Below are 20,583 nucleotides of genomic sequence, written 5' to 3' on the forward strand. Positions count from 1 at the left end.
TCTACCTCTCATTTTTGTTTATTTTATTTGTTCATGGGATGTAGACATGGTTAGCAAAGCTGGCATTTATTGACTATCCCTAAAGGACACCTGACCTGAGCAGTTTCAGAAGATTTTCTTCCCTGAAAGACACTGGATCAGATGTGTTTTTAACACAATTCAATAATGTTATGGCTACAAGCTTATAGATACAAGCTTTTAATTCCATTTGTGTCAAATTTAATTTAGTTTCCACAGCTGCCATGATGTGTATCAAAGTCTTGTCTCCAGGTAAATAGCCCATTCCACCAAATACTAATCAGTAACTTAACTACTGTGCTCCAGCTGGGATCTGTAAAAATACTTCTAATGTATATAGTAGTGAGATACAATAAAAGGATTAAAGGATTGCAGCCTTTTACTCACCATTAAATTCATTTTCTAATATTTCCTTGGGAAAGGGAAAACAACAAAACCAGTTGGTTTTCCCATTCATTTCAACTTTATCAGTTTTAGAGTCATACAGCACAGAAATGCCCTTTGGCCAACCAAATCATCAAGCACCTACTGTTCTAATCCTATTTTATTCCTCCCACATTCAACTTCCACCACCCGACCCTTCCACCATCCCACCCCCCAATTATACCACTACCTACACACTAGGGGCAATTTACATTGGCCAATTAACCTACTAAACCACATTTTTGGGATGTAGGAGGTAATTCTCGTGATCACAGGGAGAATGTGCAAATGCCACACAGACAGTACTGGAGGTCAGGATTGAACCTGGGTCACTGAAGCTCTGAGGCAGCAGCTCCACTAACTACATAACTGCATAATAAAACAGGATGATGCAGTGATCTGACATAGGCTGTGGTAAATCGACAACAGGCGCAAATGGAGAACTTCATATATCCCAGATATCACATTTCCAGCTACGTTAGACTACCGTTTATCCCCGATTCTAATATTGAACACCAATGGTTTTTTTTCATTCCAGTGGAAACTATTTTTCCAAGGGATAGACGTTCCGTTAAAAAGCCAATCTTCTATTAAAAGAACCACTAAAACAAAAATCTGTAAAGTGCAACAGGTGGACAGAAGTAGTAAACAACTTCCAAGAAAATTTTGGATATTTAAATTATAAATCCATGACTAAGCACAGCTGAGGAGCAATAAAATTGGCTTTAATGTGCTGTGACTTAGACACTCAACCATCCAGACAAGTATTCAATTAATGTTTAGGCAGTGAAGAAAAAGAAAAAGAAACTTACATGGAGTTGCATCGCATCTATATTGATAAATGAAAACAGGAAAGATGACATTTTTTTAATGATGGCAAATTGCTGATTCTATAGCAGAACTACAAAATTGTAACATTTTGAAAAGAGGCTGCCTTTGAATTATGCTGTTCTATCCATTCTCAGAAAGAGACAAGCAAAGTCGTAGTTCAGCAGTTTCAAAATGCAATGGCACAAAACATGGTGTTACATATTTTCTGTTAATTTTATTTGCATTACTATGCACAGCACATACTGAATGGCAGGATCGCTAAAACATTTAATCCTTATTACCACATGCAATCTCCATTTAGTTTTTATTGGTCTTCTCACTGTTAAATGATATACCCAAGAAAAACAAGTGGGATATGCATTATTCTTAAACTTTCCATATGAGCCGTGCAAAAGTACAATTTTCAGCTCCACAGGAAAAGTACAACATTGAGAAAATGAAACACATATATAAAATGTGAATACTGATAGTATTTAGCTTGTATCTTCTGTAGCTTGGTCATTTAATTGTTGTACAGAGTTATAATGTTCTCCTAAACCATATGCGTGTCTCATGTACCTGTAAGCAAGGGAAAAAAATTCAACATTTAAGAGTGCAACAGTTTAAAGGAATAAACAGGAATCAGCATGTTAATAACAATCCCACTCCAACTCAATTTTTTTTGGCATTAACAACCAGCTATAAAAATAGCACATCTTTCAACTAACCAACAAAACTGCAAAATAGTTCCCATTAATAGAACTCCTAGCAATTCTGCAAATATTTTCAATGTTAAATCTATTATGTAATATTTGATCTGCACTTAGCCAGAAGAATGGCAGGGCTTATATTTAGAGCTACAGAATTTCGTTCTTTTTAAAAAAAAATAAAATCACATGGAGATGCACTCATTGTTAGGTCTGCAAGTGTCCAATAGATCCTGTCAAGCTATCAACACCGAGCCCAATAGATAATAAAAAGTCAGTGAAGTCTTAAGTGTGCTCAAAGCTATGTTTTGATTTTTTAAAAATAATTGATAACATTTATGAAAGGCTTTGGTTGAAACTAATAATGTAGGGATCACAAATGAACAATCCTTACAATACTAACTTTGTTCCTCATCTCAGCTGGACTATGCCGGGCATAGTCTTGACTTTTACTAATAAGTCCTTTTAGTAACATTGTAGCAGTCGATCCATGCTAAACCTGAGAACGGGTCATCTCCCTCCCCAGAGCTCGTATGCACCTAAAAGAGACCTTTTTGAATGAGAATGTATGATCCTGTATGGTTCCTGGGTAACTTGTGTTCCATTTTGTCCACATTGGAAAATACACACAAAAAAACACTCCATATGGTGACCTTACCTCCACAGTTTGAATGGCATCAAAAGAACATAAGATTGATAAACAATTACTAAAAGTCGAGGGAGAGGGGAAATTAGTTCTGCCGTATGTAGGAATGAACACATGCATATACATCGGACTTTTGAATTTAATATGGGAACTTGTTCATAGGTAGGGGTGTCCTTAAGTCAAGCATTCTTCACCCAGGAGAGCCTGTGGTAAATATTTATTTCCAGTTTGATAAAGCTCTATAATATAGAGGTTTTTTTTGTAATTGAAATCCCCAATGAAAAAAGTTTCCACTCACACTAGAATTATTGGTTTCTTTCCATATTCTTCACCTATTGTGATTGGAGTAGAGTCAGCTTGTATAACCTCCACGGGCATTTTCAAAACATGTGATAAAGCCCTCAACTGTAAGAAATTAAAATAAATATGCAAGAAAAGCTTAGATTAAATATTTTGCAATTTTTGAATGTAACCTAAAAAAAAAGTCAGTCTTTTCATCTTTGGGATACAAATTCAGTGCAAACAGAAGCAAATAGAACCAAATAATTCTTTAATGTTCAAAAAATCTGACAGCTGTTTGAAAAATATAACTACAAATACATTAAACAGTTTTGGAGGTAGAGGAAAAATATAAAGCAAGTAGGTCTTCTATTTATACCCGAGTGACAACAGTCATCCAGGCTGAAATGATTCATTTGATTCATAAGAAGTTGGCATATGAAACCACTATGGAGTTTTAAAAAAGTGCAAAAGCGCCAGGTTCTTGTTTAGAGATCCAAAATTGGCAAACTAGTTTCAAATACCTGAAAAGTGAGGCTTATTGATAAGTCAATGTAAAGAATTAGATTACAGCAGTAAGACCCATGGTCAACTTCTACCAGATTTCATATTCCTTTTTCTACTTCTGAGATATTATAAACAGACTACAGGAAGATGAATACACAAACAAGTTTTCATTCAAATAATATTCCACACTGTACAGGTCACCCTTCAAGTCAATAGAATGCATCCATGGAAGTTAAAGCAGGTCTTTCATGTGACTTCTGAGGGCAAAACTAAATCAAGGGATCTGAGACATCAATAGATGAATGCAAACTCTGAAATTCTGAAATCTTTTTTTTAAACTTTGATTCTTTTATTAAAAATGCAGAATTAAATAACTTGCTATAAAACAAAGTGTTCAGAAATTTTCCAAAGAATATTAAGGCCAGGGTGGCAAAGTATTACCCTGTATGAAGAAAACGCATTGTGATCTCAATCAAATCTGCCATATCCATTTTAAAACATGCCTCCTCATTACAAGTCAGATTGCTACAAAAAGGTTTATCGCTCTGGTTATGATAAGCTGACAGACATTATTCCAATGAATAAACTAGCCTTTGTGTCGACAGTTTACTTCTATTATTATCTAAATGTCAGAATGTGATCCAAAAATAACTGGAGTAAAAAAATAACTTATTTACCTCAAGTTGTCCACCCCATGCTGCTGTATTGGCTACTTCATGACAGTACTTCTCAAATTCATCTGAAATTAGAGGTACTTTTTGAAAGCATGATGACGTGAACAAACTGTAAAACAAGAGTTTGATACAAACCACTATTTCCTCCACACTAATTAGTCTTTTGTTAATTTTATATTTGAAAACCTCTCTTCTCCAATCAGGGACACAACATCTTGGGACTGCAGTCACAAACCTATGTTTTACAACTCAGTGGTGACATAATGTATCACCACTCCAGATGATGTTCTGTTTAAGCAGCAAGATCTTCAAAATTGACCAAATGCAAGTAAGAGTTTATTAAGGTGGCACAGATTAAAAAAAGATATAGAATAAGCAGGAGAGGAAGTATTCTACAGCCCAAGCCTTCTCCACCACTCAGTGAGATTATGACTGAATTTCCACCTCAGCTCCAATTTCATTCAGTATACCTATATCTGCAAAATACCATTTATGCCCAGAAATCTAACAATCTCCATCTTAAATGCACTCATCCACTGGGATTCCACAGTTCTCTGGGGCAGAGTATTCTAAAGATTCACAATGCTTTAGTCAACATTATTTTGAAACACAGTCCTCTAATTTTAGATTGTTCAGCACAGAAAGTAGCACCTCAAGATCATCTGGGCAGCACAGTGGTGCAGCTAATGGATTTGTTACCTCTCAGCTCCAGTAATGGGTTCAGTCCTGAACTTCAGTGATATCTATGTGGAGTTTGCACGATCTCCCTATAACCACGTGGATGTCCCCCTGAGTGTTCCTGTTTCCTACCACATCCCAAAGACTTGCAGGTTGGTAGGTTAACTGGCCACTGTAAATTTCCCCTTTTGTGTAGATGAATGGTAGAATGTGAGGGGAACTGATGGGATTGAGGGAAGAATTTTTAAAAAATGGGATTAGTATATACAGGTGCCTGATGGTCGGCATAAACTAGGTAGGGTAAAGGGTCTATTTCTGTGCTGTAAAAATCTATGGCGCCAAAGCTCTGCAATTATATCTGTTTTAATGATCATCACATCCCATTCTTCTGAACTGCAGCAAAAATAGGTCCATTCCACCTGGTCTCTTCTCACCAGGACAAATTGCACAAATCAATTTAGCAAGTGAAATTTTGCTGAATTCCATCCAAGGCAGGTACATCTTTCCTCAAATAATACTACCTAAACTGTATGCTATTGCAGAGTAGTCTCAGCAAAGATATATTAAGTCCTGCAAAACTTCTTATGCTTACATTGCAAACTCCTTGGAATAAAAGTTGAAGTACTATTTGCCTTCCTAACTGCACACACTTTCTGTACATGTACTATTTTTGGCACAGGAAAAGCAAGAATACTCCTAACAACTTCTATGACTCCATAAGTCTATCATTCTAACCTCACAAGGGAGCCTTGTGCCTTCCCTTCTGCTGATCATGGCCTCTCACTTTCCTCCACGATGGAACACTCCTCCTTACCATAATTTCTACCTTCCTCCCTACTGGAATTAACAACCTCCCTTCCCCAAACCCTCGCAATTGTAAGCATCCACTGGCTACACCCTACAGTCTCTGGTTCTCCTGCCTGACAGACATTTAGCCTGTTAATTTGACCAATTGCCAGATAGGAAAGAGTCAATAGAGATTCTCCATTTACCTGTATAATAATCCCCTGCACTAAACCTGGAAATATCAAAGACTTAGTTGAAGTATGTGATTGTAATTTGCAATCAGCATTATATTTTCATTTGCAACTAATTAAACAGCAATGAATTGCTAACAGCTGTACATGTGGAATAAAATTGAATTTGTTCCTTTTCTGATTAAGGTTGATTTTATTTTTACAAATTGCTGGTGATGAAGATAAAATTAAATCCATAGGATTCCTTTAATGTACTTTGTTCAGCTTTTATGTACTGGACTCTATGGAATACTTCACTGGAAACTTTAAAAAATACAATTTAATAAAGTCAAAGAACCGATGACTAACTTCACGTTCCAAACTCCTCCCACAACCACCCATTATATCTACCTTCACATTTTAGAAGAGAAATCCATGGGTCAAAAACTGCAGCACAGCACAACCTCACTTAATTTTACCATTTCAACCTATATATTCTAAACTTATTTCCCTGCTTTTTTGTATTCCTATGGAAAAGTTACAAGCTAATAGTCTAAGGGATTAATTTCTCAAAATCTTCATTGATTTTGAGATACATTCTTCACAAATAAAAAGTACCAAATTTGCTTCTGAGCATAAATGTTAATAAGGCTGAATTCCTAAATACACTGAAACTCAGGCTGAGGTGTTATTTATTCTAAAATGTTGAAAGAGACTAAATTTAAATGACACAGGATTGATAAGAAATGATTCTGAGGAATCCTCATTTTCAGACAGGAAAGTTGCTCACAATCATTCTGAGGAAAGATGCAAAGCCACTAAGCAACCAGTTTTTCTAATCATCACTTGACAAATATAAAACATTCCAAATATGAAAACCAAAAATTATAAATGGAAAAAATGACAAAGTGGCACACAAGATTTAAATATATATCTTGCCATTTTGACAAAGCTTACTATTAACATGTGCCTGAATATTATTGAGTGAAAGTAAGAACAGTGCTTTTTTTTAATTGTTCCAAGTCCAAGCCAAATAAGCTCTTTACATCCATGTTTAGCCTACCTTTAAAAGCCTTTTATCATGAAAACAGAAAACCCCAAACTCAGTAATCCAGGCAGCTCTGTGGAGTGCGCGAGAAACAAAGTTGTTTCAGGAAAGCAATGGAAAAAGTTGGAGATGTGACTAGTTTTAAACAAATGGGCGAAGCACAAGAGAATAAATTACATTCTCTCCTTCCCAATCCTCCTTTTCCTGCTTCAGTGCTTAAAAAAAATGTTACATCTCAAACTTTCCCAGTACTGACAATCTTGAGCATTTACTTTGTTTCTTTCTCTACAATATCCACCTGACCTTGATTATTTATAGCATTTTTTAAATGTTTATCCATATAATATTATAGTTTATCTTGACCTTCGGTGAAAAACTTTTCCTTCACTGTAATATCAGCCACGAGGAGAAAACTTACACAACTGACTGAGGCAACCTTGAAGCAACAAAAGGCAATATCCTTTGGAAGATAAGAGGTTAGAAACAGAGAGGGAGTGTGTCTTCTACAAACACTAGTGATGTGCAGTGTTTGAAAGGGGTTGGGAGAAAATACAAGTATGGAAAGCCAAAGTTTAAAAAGTAAGGCAGTCACAACGATATGACACTAAGGGATTGCTATACAGTGGTGGGGAAGGTCATGAAAAGATCTGTAAGACAAGGATCTTGAATCCAGCGTAATGAACTGCATAAGCGGATAGATGTTCATGAAGTGATGTACAAGATTGGTCACAGGAAGCTGTTCAGGCAGGGCAAGTGTTAAAAGACTGTGGATTATTCAAAATGGAGCTGATAAAGCTACCCTTTGAAGAAGCCAAAAATGTAGATAAAAATGTGTGGATAGGTATTTGACCAATGATGGGAATTAAGGTAACAAAATTTGTTAAATTAAAAGTAAAACAAAAACAGTTGTCCAACATGCAGGTTCTGTATTGTTGTGTTCATTCTGAGCAAACAGCTGAGAAATGGAACACATTTTGGCAGCTGCCGAACAGTATTCAAGGCTGAAGTTATCCTAAATTTTGGAATGTTCCGCTCATCTATATTTTGATGTTTAACAATTGGACAATCAGGGAGTCAACGATGGCACCAGCAATTTCACCATCATGAAAGGAAGAAAAAAAATACAGATATCCTTACAATAATTGGCAGAACAATTCTGGAGTGAATTATTAAGGATGTACTAACAAGGAACTTCCCCTCAGCCTGCAGTCCCCACATCTCACATTAAACCTGCTTGAATGAGTTTCCCAAGCAATAACTTTCTCAGCAAAGCCTGTTCCAACTGATTAACAAGGCCCTGAGCGGTACAATAAATATGAAACATAATGTGAAAAAAATGCAAGCCTACGGATCATAAATCTCAGCAAGTTTCAGCACTTGAACAAGCCCTAGATGGAGAGTTCCTTTTACAGCTGGTTAATTCATGCTTAACCAGCTGTCAAAGCTTAAAGGTTTGTGAACACTTCGGACATTCAAGAGTTCTTGTTTGAGGGTTTAAAAAGTAGCAAACCAGGATTTTTCCAAAGGCATTTGATTATATAAAAGGTTATATCATAGAACTGGATCTCCTAGAGTTGGCATTAATGTATTATTGTTACCTTATTAGGTTATTACAAGGACAAAACAGTAGGAATATTTTCCCCAGATTGACAGACCACTAATAGGGTAGAACAGGATCAGAACTTGCCATTATTTATTTGATTACTTGGGTGGAAGGTACTGTAAGTAAATATGCAAGTTCGCTGACTATACAAAGCTCAGTGAGAAAATGAAATGTGATGAGAATGTCTTCAGACATTAAGTGGGAAAAACATGAAAAATGAAGTATAAGGTGGCTATTCACTTTCAAGGGAAAAATAGAAATAGTGAGAAATCAGGAACTAGTGCTGTTCAGAGGGATCTTGGTGTGTCAATTCATAAATGCATTAAATTAATTTTAAAGTAACAGAAAGCAGGTAGGAAGGTAAAAGGACTTTATTTTGGGTGTTAAAATATGTGTGACCTTGCCAAAATTACAGGGTTTTTGGGGAGCCCACACCTTGCTTGATGTGTGTGGTTTGGGTCTTTATACCCAAGGGAAAATATACTTGTGCAGCTTAGATTCACTAGAGTGATACCTGGGAAGAGAATTTATGCTGGAGGAAAGATCACACAAAAGTGGCCTATACTGGAATTTAAGATCAGGATTGCATTATTTCATATGTCCCTATGACATAGGAAGCTAATTGACCCACCACAAAGCAATCCCATTGCCCCATATAGTCTCCTATAAACCATTTTCACATACATGCCATTAACACCCCTAATTCTACAATCCCAGGAAAAAATTTAGCTGCTAATTAACCTTTCTTGTAGATGGTATCTACTCACATCTGGGAAAGCATAGACTTATTAGGGATATTCAGAAACGGTTTTGTGCATGGGATTGAGTTTTTTTGAGAAGGTGACAAAGATGAATGATGAGGCAAGGCAGTCGATGCTGTATACATGGACAATTGCATTCGACAAGGTCCCTCACAGTAAGCTGATCCAAAAGATTAAGGTACATGGATCCAAGGTGACTCAGATTCAAAATTGACTTGGCCATAGAACAAAGGATAGTGGTGGAGAGGTGTCCTTCCAACTGGAGGTCTGTGTCCAGTAGTGTTCCATAGGTATCAGTGCTTGGACTGCTATGGTTTGTGATATATATAAATAATTTGGACAAAAGTGTAGGTGGTTTCATTAGTAAGTTTGCACACAACACAAAATTGACAGATGTGGATAGTCAGGAAGGTTGTCAAAGGATACAGCAGGATGTAGAACTTGGAAACATGGGCAGACAAATGGCAGATGGAGTTCAATCCAGACAGTGTGAAGAGTTGCATTTTGGAAGATCACACGTACAAGGAAAGTATACAGGATACGACAGGATCCTGAGGTGCACTGATGTACAGAGGCATCTTTGGGTGCAAGTCAACAGCTCCCTCACAGTGGCAAATACAAGTAGATAGGATGGTAAAGAAGGCATATGACATCACCCATCAGGGCATTATAAAAGTCAGGAAGTCTTGTTGCAGCTGTATAAAACTTTGGTTAGGCCACATTTGGAGTACTGTGTGCAGTTCTGGTCACTACTTTGCAGGAAGCATGTGGAGGCTTTGGAGAGGGTGCAGAAGAGGTTCACCAGGATGTTGCTGGGATTAGAGAGTATTAACTATAAGATTAGACAAACTTGGATTGTTTCTCTGGAGTGCTGGAGACCAAGAGGGCAAACTGATAGTAGTATATAAAATTAGAAGAGGCATAGATAGAGTAAATCATCAGAGTCTTTTTCCCAGGGAGGAAATGTCAAAAACTAGAGAGCAAATGGTTTTAAGTGAGAGGAGGAATGTTTAAAGGAGATTTGCAAGGCAAGTTTTATTTTGAAAACACACACACACACAAACACAAACACACACAGGTGTCTTGAATGCACTGCCAAGGGAGGTGGTGGAATCAGATACCATGGCATATTTAAGAGGCACTTAGACAGGCACATGAATAGGGTTGAGTTTAATTGATATCATGGTCAGCAGAGACATCATGGGCCTAAAGGCCTGCTCCTGCTTTGTACTGTTCAACATTCTAACGTAGTAACGAGCACACCTTTGGGACATGGGAGGAATTTGGACGTCCAGAAGAAACCCACACAACCAGAGAAAATATGCAAACTCCACAGAGACAACACCAGAGGTCAAAAATAAACTGAGACACCAAAACAATGAAATAGCTGCACTACCTGCAGTGGCACTTTTGTAAGACTATATTCCCTTGAGAGAATAGTGTCCAGTTAAGAGACAGCCTACTCTAAAACTGTAGAGAGAAGAAATTTCCTTACAAAGGACTTAGTATATCTAGAGAGACTAACAGATTCTTGGACTCTGAGGGCAATCAGGAGATATGAGGATTAAGCATGAAAATGGACTTGAGGCAGAAAAGTACCATTGTTTTACTGAATGGCAGAACAGTCTTGAGGTACGACTGTTTCTGTTTTAGGTTATTAAAGTCTAAGTGGGTGTCATCAGCATTAATGTCAAGAAGCTGATCATTCCACTATGAAGAGTTATTCTAGTTAACCTTTAAATGAAGTGAAGGCAAACTGAATGAAATTTTATGACACTCCCAAACTGGCAATGTGAGAATACTGCAAATAGTACACCATCATCCATTAACAGAAAAGTTAGTCCAGCATAAACTGACTTGAAACATTATAATGCTTCCACCTTTATGAAGCAAATATAAAAGCACAAACCGTAACTCTAGGTTTAATTTTTTAACAGAATCAGTAATTTTAGGCCTTTGAAGCATCACTTAAATACTTACCGGGCGTATACATGTCACCTGTATTGGAGTTGGTCAGAAAAGGTAGGAAATCATCCATGTGAGTTCTCATGTATTCAGCTGCCTGTGACCTTAGCTCCACAAGTGTTAGTAGACTATTCTGTTTTCTGAGTTGGTCTTCAATAGCTTTGTACATGCAGTGACCATCAGAAGGGATCTGCTTGATTTGCAATTTCCTTGCAGCAAGAATTTCAGCAAGTTTCTGATTTTCAAGGTACCTGGCTCCTTTCAAATTCTCAACTTCAGCTTCAGCTATTCTCTCTTCTCTTTCTTTCTCCTGAGCAGCTTTCTTCTCCTTGTATTGGCATTGAAAATATACATTTTATAATTGAAAGATAACTTTACAGCACAAAATGCATACAAAATAATTTTAGAAGGTATAATCTAAAGTATTTAAGAAATATATTTAAGGACTATTTTGAAATTAAAACAGTCTATGACTGCTGTGACCGATTTTAAAAGCATCAGTATGGAAAATAAGACAAAAGCCTGGAAAGTACCCATTTATAATACATAATTGCACATAACTGCAGTCAAATCACTTTTACATCAAACTGACCATCATTTCCAGGTGAAATTGATCTCATTAGAAAAATCAGACTGGGCACTTCCGTATGCTATTTACATTAGTGTGTGTCACATTTTCCCAGGGTCAGGTGCATTCCTAAGGACATTGCTTCTGTTCCATCAGTAAGTGAATACCAATCAATAATCATCATTGAAGAGTCTCAGAAAAACAATTAGCACTTCGCACCAAAATCCTCAATGAGACATAAATTAAAGGATCCCCGTTCTGATGCTAATGCACTGGTCAAAACATCTACCAGACTGGTACTCCACTTGTCAAAATATTTTCCCCAATCATTTTTACTTGCTCCTTCATTGCTTGCAGCCTTTTAAATTTATGCACCTCAGGGTATCATGCCATGACTTCTGCTCACTAATCATTTCCACTTCACTGTGGGACAAGCCACCGCATGCATTCCCTTCCCTCCCTGGCAGCCTTTATATACAGCTGGTCTGTGGTTGACATGGGCATGGGTCTTTTAGGGTCTGCCAAACTTCCCTGTGCCCAGCTTAAAGACTCAGCAACAAAATGAAACACTGTAGATTCCATTGGGAACAATACGGGTCCATTTCAGTGCATCTTTCAGGGTGTACACCAGTCTTGCATTATTCAAGTCTCTTTTTGGTTAATTTCATTATTTTCTTTTAAACAGGATGTTAGGGATTCAGGAGTTATGGAATTATGTGCATGTAGCAGATATTAATTCAAATGAGAATCAGTCTTCAGTTCTTAATGTAAATTGCAAACAGTATGAGCTTGAAGTTAAAAGGACAGCTTTGTAAACAAACAGTACTGGGGGCTCAAGAGATATGATTTGCAAGGTGAAGTGACCATGAGACGTTCTCCTATGCATCAACCAAACCTCAGACAATGGGGTTATGTTAATTATCCTAGATCAAACCAGGCAACTATGGCTAAGTTAATTTACAGCATTGTGCCTGAGCTCAAGGAAGCTTGCAGACCAGACTGTTATTGTCACCTAGCACATCAAACAGGGTCACAGGCATATTTGATCTATCAATATTTGGGATATTTGTGTACTCAGAGAGTCAGCTCTCACAAAATTAATTTTGGGTTTTAGGATCTCTGTCCTCAGAAGTTTAGACCATCCATGTGAATTACTTTGCCCCAGCAAAGGTGTTTGAACATTCAGAGGTGTCTCAATTTGTAGATATGTAACTCAATGGAAGCATTGTCAGACTCAAAATATTGAAGTAAACCACATCATTGTAGCTACTGAAATTGTATTGAATCACCTGCTGTTAACTTTGATCTTAAGGGTATAAAAATGTGATGTACTTTGTGTTTGGGGGACTCTCCCGGAGACCCTCTTGATAGAATGCCTGCTTGTCGTGATGAATAAAGACTTACATCTTCCCAGCTTCAGTGTCTCTCTGGTGACTCAGATCACGGTCTCACCACAGGGGAAATGATTTAACGCATTAAAAAAAGGTGAAACAAAGTTTCTAATTGTATATCTACAGTTAAAAATGAACTACACACCCTCCTCTTCTGTGCTTTGGACACCCGCGGTTGTTTAACTTCTTTCCCATTATTGATCTCCAATTCCAAATTTGCAACCCCATTGGTGGAAGATTCAACCTGAAGAGAAAGAAAATAAGAATGTAAAACATCCACAGATATTAAGTTAGAGACAACTTTAGGATGTTTACATTGAGCTAACAGTTTGGAACTAAGTCAAAGGCCATGTTATCATAGGAATCTTGCTCAGTAAATGCTTTATAGCTTAAAACACAGTATGTGCACTGCAAAAAACAGAACCACACCCATGGATGAAAGTAAAAATTTTGATTAGATGATCCATATTTCACCTCAAGCAACATTAAAATGACTTGCTTTTTTTTTAAACAGCATGATAGTTGGTGACATATGACTGACCTCCTTAATTATTTTAATCAAAATAGTTTGTTCTTCACGATTATCCTCCATCATCAACTCTCTAACTGCAAAAGTTTGATGATAGGATTACTTTGAAATCATTATGATTTTCCTCCAATTGTTTTTACAGGCTCAGCAGACTTCCATTCCAGTTTTAAAATTGCTTGAGGACAGCAGCATTTAGCACATATCCAAATAAAGTATTGATACTAAACTGGTAGATATAAATGCTGCATTCATTCTCAAATTTGCTTGCACTTGCAAGAATGACAGACAAGTGAAATGTAACAGGAACTCTCGAAATTCATATTTCTTTCCAGTATTGGATGACAGCTTATTAAAGCCAAATATTGCATACAAAGTCAATTGTAAAACTGTGACAAGCCAGTAATTAGGAATACATCATAAATGATACAGCTCCAAAAATCTTCACTGTTCTATTTAAATAATTGAGAAAATAATCTGATGTTTATGTTTACCACGATAATTAATACCCAGTAGACTGTACCTTTCTTCCCTTGTACGTTGAATTTTGCATTCTGGCATTTATGCTGCATGGCAGAAAGAATGAGAATGTCCTACGATTAAAACTCTCATTCCAAGATAACATAGTGCACAGATACCTGTAATTTTCTACAACATACTTGAAATACTGCATACTCCATCCCTTTTAATAGTTTTATTTGAAATAAGAGGAATTTTTCTGTAGAAGGAGTCTAAACACAATACCATTCCCTCACCGTACTAGACTTAACAAGTGAGAGCTGCTTAAGTTCCTCCTCATGCCTTAGTTCCAGCTCGGCCTCAATTTTTGCTACTTCTTCTACTAGCTGTTTTCTTCTTTTCTTGTCATTTTTAGCGACAGCATTTTTCATTCCCTGTATTTTAGCTGCAATTCAAAGTGAAGGCATAATAATATTTAGCACTTTGTTTTTAACATGCAAAGTTTTTTTTAAATGTCTACATATATTGAATAATGTAAAGCAGGACATGCCTACTTGGAGGTAAGTTTAATTGAATGATTCAGCTGATGAATCATTAGGTGAACTTCAAACCCTGAGAGTTGTCCAGTAATACCTTTAAATATCATAACTTTTCAGACTATGTCAGGTAAATTAATAAGCAAAAGTAGAACAGTACAAGAACAATAACTACTTTTGGAGGCATTATTCAGGATTTCTTCAAATTTATGAGAAATTCGATCCTGAATTGCAAGACAGGACATTCAAATTTATCCCAATCTTTGAACAATTTTCTTCATGACTGTTATCATGCTTACCATCCTAATAAACTACTTTATCTCTGGATAAATCTGCATCAAAATTCTTAAATTCAAGTCTAAAGTCTTTGCGCTAAACAAAATGAAAGAAGTATTATATAATAGACACTTGCTCTATCAACAGCACTTGATATTTAATAAGCCAAATAAAATGTTATCTTAAAGAACTAGGAATCCATTACATCCATCTCTTCACTGTTTAGCAAGGGTTCTGATTTCACAGAACATAAAACAGTACAGCACAATACAGGCCCTTCGGCCCACCATGTTGTGCCGACCTTTAAACTTCGCCTAAGACTATCTAACCCCTTCCTCCCACATATACCTCTATTTTAAATTCCTCCATATGCCTGTCTAGTAATCTCTTGAATTTGACCAATGTACCTGCCTCCACCACCGCCCCAGGCAGCGCACTCCATGCCCCAACCACTCTCTGGGTAAAAAACCTTCCTCTGATATCTCCCTTGAACTTCCCACCCATTACCTTAAAGCCATGACCTCTTGTATTGAGCACTGGTGCCCTGGGAAAGAGGCGCTGGCTGTCTACTCTATCTATTCCTCTTAATATTTTGTATACCTCCATCATGTCTCCCCTCATCCTCCTCCTCTCCAATGAGTAAAGCCCCAGCTCCCTTAGTCTCTCCTCATAATGCATGCTCTCTAAACCAGGCAGCATCCTGGTAAATCTCCTCTGCACCCTTTCCAACGCTTCCACTTCCTTCCTATAATGAGGCGACTAGAACTGGACACAGTATTCTAAGTGTGATCTAACCAGAGTTTTGTAGAGCTGCATCATAACCTCGCGGCTCTTAAGCTCGATCCCACAACTTATTAATGCTAACATCCCATAAGCTTTATTAACTACCCTATCCACCTGTGAGGCAACTTTCAGGGATCTGTGGATACGAACCCCCAGATCCCTCTGCTCCTCCACACTACCCAGAATCCTACCATTAACTTTGTACTCCACCTTGGAGTTTGTCCTTCCAAAGTGTACCACCTCACACTTCTCCGGATTGAACTCCATCTGCCACTTGTCAGCCCAGCTCTGCATCCTATCAATATCCCTCTGCAATCTTCGACAGTCCTCCACACTATCCACAACACCACAAACCTTTGTGTCATCTGCAAACTTGCCAACCTTCCCTTCTACCCCCTCATCCAAGTCATTAATAAAAATCACAAAAAGTAGAGGTCCCAGAACCGATCCTTGTGGGTCACCACTAGTCACAGCCCTCCAATCTGAATGCACTCCCTCCACCACAACCCTCTGCTTTCTACAGGTAAGCCAATTCTGAATCCACACGGCCAAGCCTCCCTGGATCCCATGCCCTCTGACCTTCTGAAGAAGTCTACCATGTGGAACCTTGTCAAATGCCTTACTAAAATCCATGTAGACCACATCTACTGCACTACCCTCATCAATCTGCCTGGTCACCTCCTCAAAGAATCCTATCAGGCTTGTGAGGCATGATCTGCCCTTCACAAAGCCATGCTGATTGTCCCTGATTAGAGCATGATTGTCTAAATGCCCATAGATCCTATCTCCAAGAATCCTTTCCAACAGCTTGCACACCACGGATGCAAGGCTCACTGGTCTGTAATTCCCTGGACTATCCCTACTACCTTTTTTGAATAAGGGGACAACATTTGCCACCATCCAATCCTCTGGTACCATTCCCATGGACAGCAAGGACTCAAAGATCCTAGCCAATGGTTCAGCAATCTCCTCCCTCACCTCGCGGAGCAGCCTGGGGAATATTCCGTCAGGCCTCGGGGCTTATCTGTCCTAATATTTTCTAACAGCTCCGACACATCCTCCCTCTTGATATCTACATGCTCCAGAGCATTAACCTTACCAACACTGTCCTCAGCGTCATCAAGGCCCCTCTCCTTGGTCAATACTGAAGAGAACTATTCATTGAGGGCCTCACCCACTTCCACAGCTTCCAGGCACATCTTCCCACCTTTGTCTCTAATCGGTCCTACCTTCATTCTTGTCATCCTTCTGCTCTTCACATAAGTGAAGAACGCCTTGGGATTTTCCTTAACCCTACTTGCCAAGGCCTTTTCATGTCCCCTTCTTGCTCTCCTCAGCCCCTTCTTAAGTTGCTTCCTTGTTACCCTATATTCCTCATGAGCCCTATCTGATCCTTGCTGTCTACACCTTATGTATGCTGCCTTCTTCCTCCTAACTAGTTGTTCCACCTCTCTTGTCACCCATGGTTCCTTCACTCTGCCATTCCTTCTCTGCCTCACTGGGACAAATTTATCCCTAACATCCTGCAAGAGATCCCTGAACAATGACCACATCTCCATAGTATACTTCCCTTCAAAAATGTCATCCCAATTCACACTCGCAAGTTCTAGCCTTATAGCCTCATAATTTGCCCTTCCCCAATTAAATATCTTCCTGTTCTCTTTGCTCCTATCCTTGTCCATGACAATGCTAAAGGTTAGGGAGCGGTGGTCACTGCCCCCCAAATGCTCACCCACTGAGAGATCTGTCACCTGACCCAGTTCATTACCTAATACTAGATCTAATATGGCATTCCCTCTAGTCGGCCTGTCAACATACTGTGACAGGAATCTGTCCTGGACACACTCAATAAGCTCTGCCCCATCTAAACTTTTGGTACTAAGCAGGTGCCAATCAATATTTGGGAAGTTGAAGTCTCCATGATAAAAGCCCTGTTATTCTTGCACCTTTCCAAAATCTGCCTCCCAATCTGCTCCTCAGTATCCTTGCTGCTACCAGGGGGCCTACAGAATACTCCCAGTAGAGTAACTGCTCCTTTCTTGTTCCTAACTTCCACCCATACTGACTCTGGAGAGGATTCCTCTACATTATCCACCCTTTCTGCAGCTGTAATAGTATCCCTGACCAGTAACGCCACCCCTCCTCCTCTTCTCCCCCCTCCCTATCCCTCTTAAAACACTGAAATCCGGAAATATTCAGTACCCATTCCTGCCCCGGTGACAGCCAAGTCTCTGCAAGAGCCACAATATCATAGTTCCATGTATTTATCCAAGCTCTCAGTTCATCACCCTTATTCCTGATACTTCTTGCATTTAAGTAAATGCACTTTAGCCCATCCCCCTTTCTACTTTTATACCCTATACTCTGCTTCTCCTTGCTCAAAGCCTCTCTATATGTTAGATCTGACTTTACTCCATGCACTTCTTCCACTGACCTACCCCTCCGGTTCCCATCCCCCTCGCAAACTAGTTTAAACCCTCCCAAACCACACTAGCAAACCTGCCTGCAAGGATATTGGTCCCCTTCGAGTTCAGGTGTAACCCATCCGTTCTGTACAGGTCCCACCTTTCTGTACAGAAAGTATTTATTTTCTCACTGGAAATAAAAATGTTTATATAGATGTAGTACATATCAAAATTTTGAAATTTCCATTTTAGAACAAACAGCAATCAAAACAAAGCCTCAATACCATATTGTAATGGGAGAACAATAGATGATCTACCAGTTATTTGTACTTTCTTACTTTTCTATTCCTCCAAAGGAATTTTTCCCGCTGGAAATTGCATAATAGGTAATGGAACCCAAATGTTTTCAACAGACTTAAATACATCTCCACCAACACTGCCTGAAACCATGCAACTCATTGTAAGTTTAACATCCTCTCACATGCAATTGCAGACTAGATAGGCATCAAGTTTTTATGCCAACAGTGGAGGAAATGGAAAACTCATTGCAAGTATTACATTTCTTCAAGCACAATAATCATCATATTAACAACACTATTAGCATACCTTAATATAAATGTAGCATCACTTGAAGTGAAGTAGCAGAATGTATTTAGCAAACATTACCTGGAATAATATACCATAGCTTTTCACGTTTGGAGTGCACAGAATTATTATTTGCATGTTTGCATATTTTGCTTTATGAATAAAGTTAAATGAAGTTCAGTAAAGAAAAACAACGTTGAATTATGCCTTTATACTCAGAACTTTTCTTCAAGTTTTCTATCCTAATGAATGTCAATGTCACAATCTGTAGTTATAGGTTGTGATTAAGTATCCTTCCTCACTCAAATTAACAACCATTATCAGTGATCAACAATCCATAAGATCCCTTTCTAAGTGCAGGAAATGAATTAATAGTGTTAGGTAATCAAATTAGTACATAACAAAATATCACTCTTCATTCAATCAAACTCAGGAGTCCCTGCTGCCTTTTTCACCTTCTTCCCAAACAACAATGCAACACCTGTCCTCTTACCTGCCATTCCAGGCACCCAAACACTTTTTTCCAGGCGAAGCATTTCTTCTGAACTTAGTATACTACATTGACTGCTCATGGGGTATACTACATTCCTTGCCATCAGGGAAAACAAATGCAGGTTGGGAAACCTCAATGCAGAACACATTCAATGATCCACAATTGTACTCTTGAACTTTTATCCTATCCCCATTCTCACCTCCGACTGTTACATTGTTCTAATGAAGCACCATGCAATTTCTAGGAATAATACCAAATCCCCCATCTCAGCTCAACATTAAATTCAACCATTTAAAATAGTCATCTGTTGCAGTCCTGTACACCAGATTTGCTTTCTCTCTCTTCTCTTCTGGGATTTCCTATTTAATGTCTCTTCTTAGTAGCAAACCACTTTCAGCCAGCATCACCACACGTGACATTCAATAGCTTCAGATCTCCATCCAATTGCAACTTTTCCTTGTGTTCTCCATCTCCCCACTCCACCACTATCTGTGCAACTTCAATCATATTATTTTTGATCTTGTCTTAGTTCTAACAGAAATCTATTTGACTTGCCAAGTATTCCCACTAGTTTGTTTTTTTTTCTTTTTCTCCCTCAGAATCTAAAACAAGGGACTAAGGAGGGATTAACCTAAAGTCCATTTCTAGCTAGAATAGACATGATGAGACATTGTACTGTAATTTTCTCTGTAGACTTTTGCACCCCAAACAATTCTTGTCTTGTACACATGCTGCCTTGTTCAAGGGAGGGGGTGGGAAAGAGGATGGGGGGGAAGGGGAGGGGGGAGGATGGGGGGGAAGGGGAGGGGGGAGGATGGGGGGGAAGGGGAGGGGGAAGGATGGGGGGAGGGGGACGGGGAGATGGGAGGGGGAGATGGGAGGGGGAGATGGGTGGAAGGCAGCGGGAGGCGGTGGGGAAGGGGAAGGTGGTAGCACCGAGGGAGGCGGGGGGGGGGGGGGGAGTGGCGTGAGGCCTTGCTCCCTCCAGCAGCCAGTTCGATGCCCGCGGCCTCCCTGCTGCAAGCCCCAGGCCCCGCACAACACGCCGCCGCCCCCCAGACCTCGCCAGCTGGAATTTGCATACCCTGCAATTCTTTCTTTTCTTTGCGATGCCTTTTTAAAAGTGCGTCCTCTTCCGTTTCTATTTCCTCCATGACGTTAGCAGCAGGCGCCTGTACGGCCTGCGAACAGAGCGGCAGCACCACCCCTCCTCTCCCGGCCCGGCAGCACGTTTCCCCTTTCAACCCTGGCCCCAGGAGAACTTAAAGCTGCACCGCACTGGCTGCGCTACCCTTTGTCGCAGTGTTTAAATCTATGTCAAATGCAGGGCCACACACAAAATATGAAATATTAATTGAGTATTCTTAAGTAGTTAAAGTCAGATTGCTAATGTTGAAGTCTATATTGCTATTTTTCGAAGATTCATCTTTCTTAAGAGTTCTACCATTTCTAGAGACCAATATCTCCCTGAGCTCACATTGCCAAT

General features: G+C 39.0%; 1 protein-coding gene across 3 annotated transcripts; it reads right to left on the bottom strand.

The window, feature by feature from the left end:
• Positions 1-1,145: 1,145 nt before the first annotated feature.
• Positions 1,146-20,380, bottom strand: otud6b (OTU deubiquitinase 6B). 3 transcript variants are annotated; one of them, XM_052023223.1, is made up of 8 exons: positions 19,098-19,832; positions 18,626-18,685; positions 14,316-14,464; positions 13,180-13,278; positions 11,091-11,403; positions 4,068-4,129; positions 2,903-3,009; positions 1,146-1,830 (listed from the first exon to the last, which is right to left on the bottom strand). In XM_052023223.1, the coding sequence occupies exons 3-8, from the start codon at positions 14,448-14,450 to the stop codon at positions 1,746-1,748; spliced, it is 801 nt and encodes a 266-aa protein (XP_051879183.1). In that variant the 5' UTR covers positions 14,451-14,464; positions 18,626-18,685; positions 19,098-19,832; the 3' UTR covers positions 1,146-1,745. The 3 variants fall into 3 exon arrangements, with proteins under 3 accessions (XP_051879183.1, XP_051879182.1, XP_051879181.1); XM_052023222.1 differs by lacking the exons at positions 18,626-18,685; positions 19,098-19,832 and adding an exon at positions 20,182-20,380; XM_052023221.1 differs by lacking the exon at positions 18,626-18,685 and having other exon boundaries at positions 19,098-19,833.
• Positions 20,381-20,583: the final 203 nt, after the last annotated feature.

Source organism: Pristis pectinata, chromosome 9 (assembly GCF_009764475.1).
Source record: "Pristis pectinata isolate sPriPec2 chromosome 9, sPriPec2.1.pri, whole genome shotgun sequence".
Lineage (NCBI taxonomy): Eukaryota > Metazoa > Chordata > Chondrichthyes > Rhinopristiformes > Pristidae > Pristis > Pristis pectinata.